This window comes from Rhamphochromis longiceps, linkage group LG8 (genome assembly GCF_057381845.1).
Source record: "Rhamphochromis longiceps isolate RC_006_pf linkage group LG8, R_longiceps_female_GT1.1, whole genome shotgun sequence".
In the NCBI taxonomy this organism is placed as follows: Eukaryota; Metazoa; Chordata; class Actinopteri; order Cichliformes; family Cichlidae; genus Rhamphochromis; species Rhamphochromis longiceps.
In genome coordinates this window covers 21,605,610-21,620,883 of record NC_140564.1, presented here as the reverse complement: position 1 = coordinate 21,620,883, position 15,274 = coordinate 21,605,610, and the positions used below count along the sequence as shown (strand labels likewise).

The 15,274-nt window shown below is 40.4% G+C and overlaps 1 protein-coding gene across 1 annotated transcript in view; it reads left to right on the top strand.

Moving 5' to 3' along the window:
- Window positions 1-278: 278 nt before the first annotated feature.
- The window catches only part of nrg3b (neuregulin 3b), a 231,790-nt gene continuing 216,794 nt past the window's right edge, over window positions 279-15,274 (top strand). The window contains exon 1 of the mRNA XM_085415293.1: window positions 279-1,549. Within this exon, the coding sequence (XP_085271419.1) occupies window positions 715-1,549 (835 nt within the window). The 5' untranslated portion in view covers window positions 279-714. The remainder of the gene's footprint in view (window positions 1,550-15,274) is intronic.

Below are 15,274 nucleotides of genomic sequence, written 5' to 3'. Positions count from 1 at the left end.
TATTCGGCCGATAATCATCCAGCTGAGTGGAGAAGGGTGCTGCCTTTAGCCCAGGTTGTTGGTCTGCGCACGAACACACACGCGTATGGATTTACAGCTCCAATCTGAAGCTCGCCACGCAACGGATCGATATCTTTCGTTTTTTTGCGTCGGCTTTTTAACAAGGGAGTGAAGCATCCTGGGATTTATCATCGCTTCGTTAGCGCTAAACTACAGTGAGGCGCCCTCCCCCGACCCCCCTCCCTCTTCCCCGCCTCTCTCTCTCTCTCTCTCTCTCTCTCTCTCTCTCTCTCTCTCTCTCTCTCTCTCTCACCTGTCCATAACCTGTGTGCTTGTGTGTATATTCTTGTGCATTTCTGTGTCTGTGTGAGTTTATGTGGTTTGTTGTCCGCCAGAGGGAGTGTAGGTTATATTGCTCGTGTATGCATTTGAGTGCCGTGCCAGCTTTTAATTAGTAAGCCTACACCTAGTACGTGACTGAGTAACTTAGGCTATCTCGTGTCTGCTCTGCTTGTGGGTGCTTGTGCATTAGTACGTGTTTTATGTTGCTGCATGAAGGCATATAGACCAGGTATTGTGTGGGTACTATTTACTTAAGATGCACAGCATTTCTTCTGCACCACTTGTCCTTCCTCTTACATGCCATTGTGTAATTTGGCCACCTGTTTGACCTTCCCAGTACCTTAAAAGAGACAAAAAAAAACCTCCAGCAGGATGAGCGATCGTTCTGGTGCAAGTACTCTAGCAGCCATGACGCTGGAGGAACCAGGGGCAGAACAGGCATCTCCTCGAGCCCCAGGCCCTCTCCGCTGTGGCCCCTGTGCCGTGTGGCCTCGCCAGCAGACCTGGCTCTGTGCCGTGCCCCTAGTCATGGGCTTTGTGGGACTGGGACTCAGTCTTATGCTGCTAAAATGGATTGTGGTGGGATCCGTCCAAGACTATGTCCCCACTGATCTAGTGGATCCTAAAGGTAGCATTGGACAGGATCCTATATTTCTCTCTAAACCCAGTGCCATGCCCAAGGGGCCTGACATTTCCACTGCCACCAGTACTTTAGCAGCCTCTACGACAGCAATGGTGTCAACTACCACGCCACTATCTGCAGACGGTACCGCCCCAGCGCCAAGAACTAGATCAGGGCCTCCAGCTAATCACTCGGCCAATGGCAGCACTGCCAATGGAGATGGCAACAGTGCCCCACACCTTCATAACCGTGCTGGCACCCGCGTTAGCGGGACTGTTACCACTTCTGCTACTCGTGCCACCCGACTCACTCCACCATCCAGCGGTAGGGAGGTCACCCCTCGAAGTAATGTGAGAAAGGGAAACAGCAATGGACGTAATGGAGCTGTCAACTCCAAGCCAGGGCAGACTTCTCCTACCGTCACCACTACCACATCTGTTACAACTACAGCTACACTGAAGGCCACTGCTAAGGTACAGCCGACCACCTCTCAACCGCCAGCCCCTGTCAAGCCCACGTCACGCTGGAATCATGGACGCCCAGGCAAGGGCCCGGCCACACGCCCACACCACCGCTTCCGGACGCGTAAGTTCACTTTTTGAATTTATGGAATTGTATAAGTGAGTACTGCTGTGTGAGGTTATGCGTGTGAGTCTCCCGATGAGTGTACCACAAGAGCTTCTTTTTTCTCTGGGCCTTTATAACAGGAAGGATGGTATTTGACTACAGTAACGAGTTATCATCTCTACCTGTGTGCCTTGGTAAAGAAAACCTATTTCGTCTGATATGCTTTGTTGTAACTCATGGGCTGAGAATATAATTTTTTTCCCTTCGATATCCACATGGAAAGTGGATACTCTAGCAGCTTAACATTAATCATATTCATTAGCACAGGCAGATATCCGAGGATATTCTCAGTATTTTCACCCCTCTTGTCTTTATCTTTCACTTGTGCATTAATCCGATATGAATCTTACCTCCGGAGGAGGTTTTTCTTTTTTTCACACAGTGGTTTAAGCACCGTTAAAGACAGAGCTCCATTTCGTAGAATTTATTTTGTTTTGTCTGCTAGAGTTGGGATGTTAAAGCTTTTTGATGGATGCTGTGACCGAGGACAGCATATTTGTGTTATGAAAACAAATAACAGGAGCGGGTGAGGTGTGGAAGCAGGAGAAAGGTTAGCTCTCACCTCTTGTCTAGAGGAATCAGTTATAACAAGGCCACACATCCCATTTAGATGAGAGGATACTGAGAGCAGAATGCCGCAGGTACAGCTTTAACACTGCAGGGAGGCAAGGAGGAGGAGATACTAATAAAAAAAGAGACTGAGAGGGGGAAATATGATGGGTACAGGGATGAGAATGACGTTTGCGAGGACAAGTGGAAATATATGTGGTAGGAAATGGATTAAAAGATGAGAAATGCTTTGAAAACAACATAAAGTTGAAGAGGATGGCGAAGGAAGGAAGTGAATGCGGGAAGCACAACAAAGCAGGAAATTGAAGAGTAGGAGTTGTGAGAAGAGAGAGATGGCAGATGGAGAGGGCTAAGTGAGGGAAAGGCTATAGGGAGATAGGGTTTAAAGCAGGGGAGCTGTGAATTTTGCATATTTTGCATTGTGTAAAGAAAGAAGGCTTCGTGATCAATTCCACAAGGGACATGTTCTGAACTTCACACAGATTTTCTTTTTTTTTATGTGGGTGGAGCATGATGTGTGTGTAATCATTAGAACTGGGTATGACTACGTAAAATGTAACTTTTTTTTTCAACTCACTGATGTTGGGAGCATTTTGGGATTTCAGTAGGGGTCTTTCATTTTAGTGCCCTATTCTGGCTCAGTTGCATTTTCACTTCCGATAACTGGACTCACCATTAGAGTATTTTTGGATAGCTTCCTGTTCTTTTTTCAACCTACTTCTCCAGAGGGCAGTGACAAAGTATCACGATGACAACATGAACCTTCATTTCTCAACATTTCTGCTATGGCTCATATGTTTGGACAGCAGTTCCGGATGACTACAAGTTATTTCTTATCTCCGTGTTCGTCGCCGGACATGTCAGTGGCTAATACTCCACTGACAGTGATTAAGTGATATATTTTTCTTTAGCTTAGGGCAACATATTTCCTGCATAGCTGTTTGGAAATTGGATGTTAAACCACCTTTTTAAAACAAAAAAACCCCTGCTGTGCTACCTTTCTCATTTTCCCAAATATGGGTGCTGTGGTAAACCTGTTTGGCCAGAAAACAGCTGTGGCATGAGGAATAGCATAAAGACAGTCTTCTGACTTCCCCTGCAGAATAATCCACTGCTCCACAGTCAATTATATCACTCCACAAAGAGCTGCCAAACAGCTGAAAGCTGCCAAAGTGGGCAACCCCCTTGTGTGAACATCAGGAAGCATCTGTTTGTACTCTATAGTATAAAAGGGCGCAGGCTTCACAAGCTAGAGCATACTTAGTAAAGCTGCCTTCCATTAATAGAAGCTTTGAAATGTAAACGTAATTTTCACTGGTGGCTGATGCTGTTTTATTTGGTGTTGTTTTTTTTTATAGAAGTTTCTAGCCCACTTGTTGACATCATGCAGAGTGGGCTGACATTTTGGCCCACTTGTTGAATCCTTTAGTAAAGCCTGCAGGTGGCACTTCACTGGCACCAAAACACAACTCTACGGGGCTTATTGAGCTTGAAAGCAACAAGTATGGATTTTGGCTAATGTTTTAGGAATCTCTGTGATACAAAATAATAATGCAAACTATAACCTTGAACAACAAATCCAGGTTACAAACTTTAAGCCCTTGTCGTGTTTCTCAAAATCACTTGTGAGAGTTTAGAAAGCTCTTTGGTAGTAGTTCACAATGCCAGAAATAGTGTTATTTGAAATAAAAATATGTTGCGCTTCTACAGTGAGTAATGCCATTTTAACAGCCAGGTACTTCACCAGAAAATCTTACAGCTAGATTTATCAAACCATGACAGCAGCTGATCATTGTCAGAGCATCTACAAATTCAAAAGTGATTTTCTCCTAAAACAAAACTTGAATGAAGCCTGTGTGAAAAATGACAGCTTGTAGCCCATGATCAGCCAATCAGAAATCCACTATCGTGATTCATTCTTTTCAAGTTTGAGTACATTACAATTTAAACCGTACGAATAGCATCTGTCTCATAGTATAGTTCTGTCCACACAACAAAATCATGGGGAAGACAACTTTACAGTTGTCCAGATGACGGCCACTGATACTCTCCAGAAGGAGGGAAAAATGCAGAAGGTGAAAAGACTGGCTGTTCTCTGAGTGCCATATCAAAGCTTTCTGTATTCATGGATAGTTGACTGGACGGGAAAAGTGTGGTGGGAAGAGGTGCACAAGTAACGTGGATGACTACAATCTTGATTTTCTTGATTGTGACGAAAAGTTGATTCCAGAACTTGACAGGGAGTGCACTGAGGCTTGTGCTGTTGCATTCCTAATATCTTATCACTTCTGAACCAGTGATGTCAGCAGTTTTTTACTTGGAGTGAGGAGAAAAAGAACCCAACTGTTGCTCATTGGTCCAAAAGTCCTCTTTTCAGATTAAAGTAAATGTTGTATTCCATTTAGAAATCAAAGTCTGAGGCATCTCGAGGAAAAGCAGTTAGCCTCATAAGCCAGGGATTTGAAGTCCAGTGTGAAGTTTCCACAGTCTGTGATCATTCGGTGTGCCATGTCTTGGTGTTGGTTAGTCCATTATGTTTTATTAAGTCCAAAATCAACCCAGACATCTACCAGGAGGTTTTACCTGGTGACGGGCTTCACGGAGATGCTGATTTCCTTTGCCAGCAGGGCTAAGTACCTGCCCACAGTGCCAAAACTACTACCAAATGGTTTGCTCACCATGTGTCGACATAACTCTGCTTGACTGGCTAGCCAAATCACCTGACCTGAACCTATTAGAGAGTCTGTTAAACAATGATGAGAAATACCCAACCTCTCACCAACTTAAGATACTGATTTTTTTTTATCTTCATGATTTATAAGCTATATGCATCTAAATTAAAGCAATAAATGTTTGAAATATCCGATATCACATTTTCAGAATAAATGAATGTAAAAAATGTGAAAATTTCCTATTTCAATGACATTATGGAGGAAATGAAGTTCATATGGACTTCTTAGTGTCACAGTATTGCCAATATATGTGCATATTTATGTGTTTATATCTATATACTTTGAAATGTCAAAGTAAATCTGTGTAAGTTTAACTCAAACATCTGTAACCCTCAGGATAGACACCAGGAATGTACAGCTTAGTTCTCAGTGTCTATTTCAACCACTGTTGATGCTTATTCTGTCAAGTCAAGGCTGCACTCAGTGTTGAAAAGCTTCTTGTTGCTACGTTATTCTGCTATGCATCGTCTCCTGCGGTGTTGCTATGGGCTCAAATATTGAAGCATTTTATTTACTGGATATCACTTGCATTCTCACAACCCTTCTGCTAATTACATTTAATTTCATAACCTGCTCAGTCTTTATGTGCTTTATTTTTCTCAAAACCCCAACAAAAAAGGAAAACATCGCCTCTTCTAAGGCTCAGTTGTATCACGCTTGCTATAGGAGCCTTTAGTTGTGCAGTACAACATAAGAACACGCAGGGAAATTCTTGGCAGGTGATAAAATGCCCTGTAAACCGTGACTTCAGATAAAAGGGATTTCATTTTTTAAGTTGTTATAATGTACAGTCTTTGGTTTCAAGTTGATGACATATAGGAGGTAGGTTTTCCAAAGCATTTTTCTCCCTCTACTTCACTACCACTTGCTACGTTTGGTGAAGATCTAAACGAATCTCTGTGTCCTGGAAGACAGAAAATCTTTGTCTGTTGAGGATAATGACATATTTTACCTAGTCCTTTTGTATTCCTTTCTCCTCCCTTTCCCCCCCATCTCCCTCTCTCCCCGTGGTTATTGTGTCCGCTCTCTGTGTCATTGTATTCCACCATCTATTTTTGCTTTGCTTTTGTGCTTTCTGTCCCCCTTTTACTTTAGCTCCTTAGCTCATATCCATGAGTAGTCGCTGAACTGCCGATACGTACTCGTGAACACAAAGGAAACCGTGAAGCATGTGTGTGCCCGTACGCATGAATCCCTCGTCTGTTTTTCTCTATGTGAGGTTATGTATGCAGCTCCACTCTCTACATACAAGCAGGGATATAACAGGCAAATGGAGCAGTGCACAATGAATGTCTGTTGGGCAACCATGAGACTCTGTGTTGGCTCGGGGCCCATGCGTCTCTCGCCTCATTTGTAAGAAATCTTCAGTAAAGTGTGGTTGTAATTCCGTCCACATCTCACTAGCCTGATTACAGACCTGTGAATCACCAGCCACATTCAAATTTTGCTTCTTTTTTTTTTTTGCAAGCGACTCAAAGGTCTCTCTTGCTCTTTATTGCAATCAATGGCTATTTCCTCATTTAGAGAAAGAGCAGAGTCAGTCAGCGCCTTTATATGTGGGAAGTGTCCCAGTTTGCATCAGCACTTTTTACATTTTGGGGAACATGATCAAAGTGTGTTAAAGCTAGAAATTGAGCCATCAAGGCAGTTGTAACTCAATTGGCTAAAAAAACAGCTATTAAATCAAAACAGCTGAGCACTGAAGGCATAAAAACCCCAAAATGTCTTGTTGTTATTATTCCCTATAGGTTTAAATGATCAGCCTGGCTCCCTTGTCACTTAAGGGAATGGAATTTTACTTAGTCCTTCATCTTGAAGCTGCTTGTTTTTTTTCCTGTATGCAATTAACAGATTTTTTGAGCTTGTTAACACATATCTTACGAAATAATTTGGCATAAAAAGCTCTGATCATGATAAATGACAATCTGGACGTTTTTATTTTTAGCAGCCTCGACAGATTCATTGTTACCTGGAAATGTCATTAAACAGATGGGCATCTCAGTTACAGTGACGGGCCCCAGCCAAATAAATACACACGCAAAAAGCTTAATAAGAAGTAAATGTCAACACAAATTTAAAGCCTTTAAAGACTTCAATGGTCTTGAATGTGATAGATATGCTCCGTCCATACACTTGCTCAAAATCATTAAGGTTTAGTCCCCAATCAGCCTTAACCATCCTGCGATCGAAGCTTATTTCAAAAAGGGGGTCGTGCCTTTGCTCTTGTTTCGCCAAGACTCTGTAATGATCTCCCGAATGACCTCAGACAAGAATCAAAGGCTGGGATTGTCTTTAAATCTGAACTAAAGATTTGCGTTTTTTGGTCAGGCTTTTGGAATCAGTTGATCTCTGGAACTATTTGGAGAGTAGGTTGGTGGTGCCATGCTGTTTTATGTGAACAGTGTGTTTTAGGAACGTTTTTATTTTAGATTTATTCAACTTTTACTTTTCATGTATTGTTCTTATCATTGATTTATTGTAAAGCGCTTTGGTTTTAAATGTAGGGTCTTTAAATTTGCACCTTGAGGTGACTGTTTCTGTGATTTGGGGCTGTAAAAATACAATTGAACTGAAAATGTGCCATTCAAATAAACTGTACTTACTTCATTTGAGTCAGAATAACATCACAATATGATTTTAGGGTTAAAAGCGAGCCAGTTACAGTACCTCACAGATGTAGGAACAATAAAAAAGAGACCATAACCGTAAATGATTTGTTTTCTCTGATGTTACTGAAAAAAAAAGTAGTAGAAAGGTTTTTTGACATGCAAGCCCTGATTTTTCTGCTGTTGTTTGTTTGTTTGTTTGTTTCTGTTGCTTCCTGACTATACACGAAGCCTGCACAAAGTATTACTGTAGGACAAGTGATGCGTGTAAGGGGGATTAAAAACAAAGATATAAATCCAGTTTGCCTCTCTCTCGCTCTCTCCAGGGAGGTCAGGCTCAGATTTGCCAGGCTGCCTCTGAGGCCCCTCTGTCTCTCCCGAGACATGCTCTGCTTGTTCGCTGAGGCCGGCCCAAGCAAGGCTGCCTCTGCACAGTGTGTGCAGCTGCACCGATTTACAAATACCTTCCTAGTTGGAAGGCAGGCTTATATGGCCCCAGCTTCTATCATTTGAGGCTGAAAGTCATTAAGTTACATTTTAGTCTAGCTAGTTGGCTTCAGAAGAGCAACATGATGGTCCCATTTAAGGTAGAGATATTTTGATGTTGTTAAAGTGAATGCTAGTTAGCTTTTTGAAAGCTTTGTTTAGCACAGCTGTATACCAAACACTTATTTAGATGCTTAATTGCTTAAAATGAGCGAGGAGCTGTTTCTGTATCCATAGATTGTTTGTGTGAACGGTAAGATGACACAAATAGAAATTATTCATATTTGCACTGCTATAGAAGGCATTAGGAAAGGCCATGCACTCAGACATACTGCACTACCTATAATTCTTCTGACACTGTACCAAATGGCTTCCATTAGTGTTTCTAACATACAAACAACTGTACACCTACAATATCAAAACAACAACCTTTTATTAATTTTTTTATCAAGTTCATAAAGCAGAGATCTTAAAAAATATCAGGGAGTTATGAATTTAGAATTACCTGGTTTCATCAGACAGTAGAAGATGTGTGCAGTATTGTGCAGTGGTGGCCCTGAACATCTAGCAGAGACACTTGACACTGATGGGCACCAATAACAAAGCAGAAAGAAAAGCCTGCAGACACATTATCCTAGAGTGACAGCCCAGTGAATGTTTGAAATTTTGTGGGAATTGATCCCATGCCCTTTCCATTGCTGGTGCTCTGCTCTATTCACTGAACCTCAAAGAATCAATAAGGAAGAGGGCAGGAGAGCGAGCCTCGAGTAAGGATGGCTAGGAGAGAGGAAGAGAGGAAGAATGAACGATGGCATGAGGAGAGAAATGGGGTATGTTGGATACAAAAGAGAAAAATAAAAAAATTAAAATTTATTGGCGCAAAAACTGTCAAAAACTTCAAGAGCAGGCCCCAGAAGTGAGGATCCAGATACAAGTTAAAAGCACAGAGACATCACACTTAACTGAATGGGCCTCAGCCAGACATTTTACATATCTCAGACCACCATTCTAGCCGTTCTATTATTATCTCTCATTTTTATGCAGATTGCCCTGAAGGTATTATCCGCATTTGAATTTTACAAGTATTTCATTTCTGTCCTGTCACCGCAATGTCTGCATGGTTTGTTCTATACTGAACTGAATCAGCAAGCAATGCAAATCAGTCAAAGTTATCAGTGTATCAGTGTATTATTGTATACAGTACACATACATTTTATGCATATGTGTGTGGGAAGCTGTATTGGTTTTTTTGTTATGTAGATAAATGGGAAAGGCATGCACTATACCAACTTCTGGTAAGATTGTGCAACTCTTTGAGTTGATTCTGGCATTCAAGAAAAATGGCCAGTATTTCAGATTCACACAGCAAATCCAGCATGTCCAAATTAACACTGTCGGATTTGATTTCAACACTATTAAAGTGTCTATATGGGTCCACACCAGAGAGTGTTAATTTAACTCTTTTTGGAGAGTTGGTACGTTAACTCTGATTTAGTGTTAAACACCAAATCTGTCTGGAGTTGATAATTTAACACTTGGTGTTAAGAGTTTATATATTAACTCTGTTAAGGTTCACAATTGAGGAGGGAGAGTACAAACCACCCATGGTCCAGAAGGTCTTGGTCAAACAATAATTTTAATGAACACACGTGTGGGAAGACACTCTGTACGCAGACAGCCAGTAGTCCTCGACTTAATCAAAGCATGAACAGATATTTTATAGCATCAGGGTTTGATTTACTGACGCCCCTTCATGCGTCACAGATACATTTTATACATAGATCAGATCAACACCAAAATCATCTTCTATTTTCATGGCTGGTACTTTCCATTCTTGTCTTAAAGTGAATTGTTCCTCTTTCTTGCCGAGACAACAAGGACGGTTCCTCTTTTACCGAGACACTTTTGCAGTTACAACCAGACATGACTAATCTCTCCTCTAAATAAATTTAACTCATGTGTGTGTGTCACGACCTCACATGCTCTTTCTCAATTCACCTGTTGCACTTCTGACCTTTCACCAGACCAGAGGCTCACTGAGACTATGTGTATGTCTTCTACTAAATAAATGTTTTAATCAAAAACCCCTACTAAAAGCTTAATATGAAATGACCTGATATATAAGTGTTTTGTAAGCATGTATTGCAATTCCTTCTATGTTCTAGTTTTCCCTCAGCATGGATCATCTAGACACTCTCACTAGATGAAGCTTAAGACCATTAATGAACCTGAACATCAACTCAAATAAGCACAGATATGCATTGTGTATAAAATAGTCATAACTGCTTAAGGCCTTCTTAAAGCTATCTGTTACATTGTTAAAGCCTCGTCTTAGCCTGCTGCTCAAAATAACTTCCACTTCTGCAAAACTCTCCAAGCCTGTTTCCTGTCCTGTTACTTTTAGCCTTTCTGAAAGACACACTGTTCAACCCCTGAATGCAATATAAACTCCAGATTATATTATTAATGCAATGGTAATGATGACAATTATTTAACAATAGCAGTAAAATAATTTCCCTGCTCCACACTCCCTCTCTCGACCTCTGGAACACCAGAGGTCGCAATACATTGTGTCCTCGCTCAGACCCTCTCTAGCCGTCCTCTGGCTCAACCAGCTCCCATTCGAGAACACTCCATGCGTAAGCTTAGGTTTTCTCGGTCCCTCTCTGGTGGTTCAGCAGGCCTCGAGATCTCCAGGATCCTCGCCCCTCCTGTGGTCGCCGAAATCGATCTTCTGCAAAGGAAACAAAACACCTTTTCCTGCATCTCCCTAACTTATCCTTTTTGGGACTCTGTAATCAAAAGCATGATCCTAATTATGTTCTTAACTTTTTGACTTGTATTTATATATATTCTTCAACATTACTCATCCCTCTAAAACTCTTTAAGCCCTGCTTTCACGTCCAGTCGCTCGCTCTATTTTTCCCTTATCTGATCATCAACATCCTGTACACAAATTGTCGCTGCTGCAAGTTCCTCTACTCTAAAAGATCCAAAAGAAAACAACCACTTTAATCAATTAAGTTTAAGCATATAAGCAATTACTCCTGTATACATTTCATCATAGCTAAATGCTGCCTTGAAACAACTCCTATGTGTTAACTTCATTTTAACCTCACATTTCCTATGTTATAACCCGTTTTGGTATAGCCTTTTCATTTCATTTTGCTCCTTTTAATGTAACAATACCTTCTAATTCTAGTTTATCAGACTTAACCAAAATATATGCTTTCCTTCCTCTTTGGTCCTTCTTTAAGTTCAGTTAAAAGCTAAATGAATTTGAGGCCTTTTGCCTGGAATCAATACTGTCATGTGTGTTTCTTAACTCTGTGTCTGTAAGCGTGTGCAATCCTTCAATAACTTCAATAACTCATATCAAAAAATGCAATATGTATAAAAATCATTTCTATTTACAAGCTCTCCCCTTTATCCTAAAAATACCTCCTATGTTATATCTGTATGTGTAAGCCTACATTATAACCACTACTTCTAGAAATCAAAAAGAAATCAAAGCTGTTCTACTCCTTCAACCCTCACTAATTTTCCCTCTAAGAATTATTCACAGCTTTGAAAAACCGGCATTGTATCTTCTAAACAGGATTCAGTTCTGTCATGGTCCTGGGCCATGTTGGCCCAGTATTCTTGGTTCCTTGTATTTTCGCTCCTTATTTAGGCCAGGTTTTCTGAGGTGTCCTGTTGTGGTGTTCCCTAAGTGTTTTTCCCTTTGTGACTCTTACCCCCTTGTGCCCCTCTGTGTATTTATGAGCTCTCGTCTCTCTTTGTGTTTATTCCATGTTTCCCCCAGCCTGTTATGTCTGTGTTCTCCCCGTGCTCTCTCCTCCTGTCTGAACCTCTGTGTACTTCCTGTTTTACTTTGACAGTCTCTCGTCAGTATGCGTAATGTTGTGTTCACTCCTGCCCTGTCTCGTTATGTTTATCAGTGTCACCTGTGTTCCCCACCTGTGTGTAATCTCCCTGTGTTCTCTGGGTGTATTTAAGTTGTGTCTTCTGTTATGGTAGTTGCTGGTTCGTCTGTGTTGTTTCCCCTCGGTCTCCCTGCGTCTCTTGTGTATTTCCCCGGACCTCCCTGCATCCTCGTTTCTGGTTTGTGTTATTAGCTTACCCAGTTTAGGTTTCCGGTTTCTTGTTTTTCCACCAGTGCTGTTTTGTGCCCACCGTTGTAAATAAATATTCACCTGCACCAGAGCTGCCGCCTTTTGGGTCCTTTTCTACAACTCCACACGGCTTGCCCCGCAAACCGTGACAAGTTCACTTTAATCCTTTAACCTTAACTTAAAAATAACAGTTTCAGTTTTACCATATCCAAATGATCAAAAACCCCAAAAGTCCTAAAATGATCCTAAATTATTAAACAATTAAATTATTAAACCCTAAACCCCCCTTTATCTTGATACATTTCATGTGTCAAGATACTATACAAAACTTAAAAATGCTCAGTTTCCCCACTCATGATCCAATCTATGTCATAAAAATAAACTTAAAACAGAACAGTTATCAGTCATGTGTTTCTTCAATTAATGATAACTGAGTTACATCAAAAAATATTTCCCCTTTAGCATTTGGCATTCTCCCAACAATATACTATAATCCCATAATCTAACCCCAGTCAACAAAACAAAACAGAAATTTTCTCTGGTAAAAACAAATTGTTTGTCCACATTTATTCATCCTCACATTCACTCACACATTCACTCCATTTTTTTTGCTAATAGTGGAGCTTCCCGCGTCAGATTCTCCACCCTCAGCAAAATGAGCTCAGTCATTTTTTATTTTCCATAGGAAAATATTTCTTTATGCTTTTAGACTGGATTGACTCGCATAAAATCCTTTTTACAGGGACTTACGACCTGAATAGTCCCCAGGTAGCTTTCTCCTCAGCCAATTGTAATCTGGAAAGCCCCCTTATATTCGCTCCTCCCGAGAATTTTCAGCGCCGTTATTCACTGTTGCAGGCCTCCTTAAAACAGAAATGAAAAAAAAATAGAGCTGATTGTTAGCTCATAAAAACAAAACAAAATCACCTGGCAGGTTTTCTTTAAGTGCACTGTTACAAAATAATGGGCCCAATTTTTAGACATGTCCGTGTTTCCTAAAACTCCCTCTATTAAAAACAAAAACAACAACCCAAACCTAACTGACAGAATCAACCCATCACCACAACAACCTCAACAACCTTAAACACACAAGTCTTGCCACCACATAATTTCACCTCCTCAATACACCGAAAGTCTCATTAAAACCACACAATTTGCACACAAAAATCACCCCCTTATGCTCTGTAACATACTTCAATTCAGCATAAAACATAACCCCCCTTACAACAACATATCACTAAACTATAAATTTCCTACCCAAATCTGTACTTCTCTTCTCTGCTATGCTTCCTCTTCCTCAGTCACACACACACACACACACACACACACAGGAAGTTCCTTCGTCACCACTCACTCCAACTAATTTGCATACTGAGTCATCTCTCAATGAGTTGCTGTAACAACAGAAACATATGTTTAAACATTCCCAACTCATTAAATCATTTTATTTCTTTCTACAGTGATCACTGGTTTTGATCACTCAGTACGAGAGAGCACTCCTAAGTCACTCTTTTAAAACTACTTTAATCACTTTTGTTTACATAACTCACTCCCTTTGTCATATGGCTTCTTCTATTCCTCAATTACAAACTCAAATGCATTTTATTAAACATTCACACCATTGTATCATTCATACAAAATAGCAAGCTATTCTTCATTGCATATGTTTGTGTTCTTAGCCAGGTTTAATCAGTGTCTATGCATTAAACTCCATGAGCTTGTCTTGTCTTTATAAGGTTAATGCATTTTCTGTTTGTGTGTGTGAATTTGCATATGTTGCTTTTGCAGTGTGTCAGACTCCTTCATAATTTTGCCTTTAAACAGTCAATTTTCTCCTCCCCAAATTTACTAACCCAAATTCTGATTTCCTACCTTAAATAGCAGCATTCCTTGTCCTCAGCCAGAAGGTAGGGCTCCACTTGCCACTTACCCCCTCTGCCTCAGCCCAGCGGCTTTACCCGTCAGGTCCCGTCTTCTTACTGAAGCCGAGTAATCGTGACTGTGCCTGCCTTAGGTTGTCCCAGGGTTTCGAGGTGGGATCTTACCCGTCATGGGCTATCCAGCCTTCCATACTCGCCTGATACGGGGCCCAAGTGGGCAGGGGAGGGAACACACTGGCTCTGGAAATTAAAGGAGTGTAAGCTGCTTCCTTCATTGCATCTTATATTAAACTATCTCACTTCTGACTCCTTCCTAGAATAATTTCACATATGGCACTTTGTGTATGTGTGTTTTCTATTCATTAATGTAATTGTCAGTTATTTTCTCTCTTCATTTTACTTTTTATCTGTTTGTTTGTAACGTTCTACTTTAATTCTACTAAATCTTGATGTAAAAACAATACTCCCTTATTTCGCGCACACACTCTGCATTTTGCCTACGCACACACTTCTCTCTCAGACTTCCTCTGTTCACACACCACCTTGCACTCACTCTACTATCAACTTTCATAGTGTTATTATTATTTAGTATTTTGTACACCTCACACAGAATCATTCAAATCGAGTACTCACAGCATTCACATCACAACCTTCAACTTTCACTTTCAATCCTGCAAGACGCAGAGATGGACATCTCCTTCACCTAACATAAAACTAAATTACCATATCAACATACAATTACTGAAATTCAAACTCAAATACACCGTCTGTTTTAATAAAGTCAAAGAGTAAACAGGTGTACCAAGTGTATGTACTTATGTGTTTTTAAACTGAAAGAAAAAGAAACTCAACTCTTATAACATCACTCATGCCTCTCTCAAATTAAAAACACTTTCAAACTTTAAAACATCCTACTTTACATCACCAAAGAAATACCTCTCACACCTTTATTCATCATACCTACTAGTAGGTAATGATGACAATTATTTAACAATAGCAGTAAAATAATTTCCCTGCTCCACAACTCTCAAAGAGTATTTTAGTTTAACTACGTAAAAGTTATCTTCTAATTCATTCTAAAAAGCGGGAATTTTACTGTTCTGAACTTCTAGAAATTTCTTTTGGAAATAAACATTTACTAAAAAGATGCAATGGTTTTTGAAAAACATTTATTCTGAACTGTGCACCACAATTTCAAAACATTTTCTGAAAGATGTAACAGTGTACATGTTCTCACTTTCATTAGAATTTTGTTTATCAAAAGGTCTGACACGGTAAATGCAAATAACAGCAT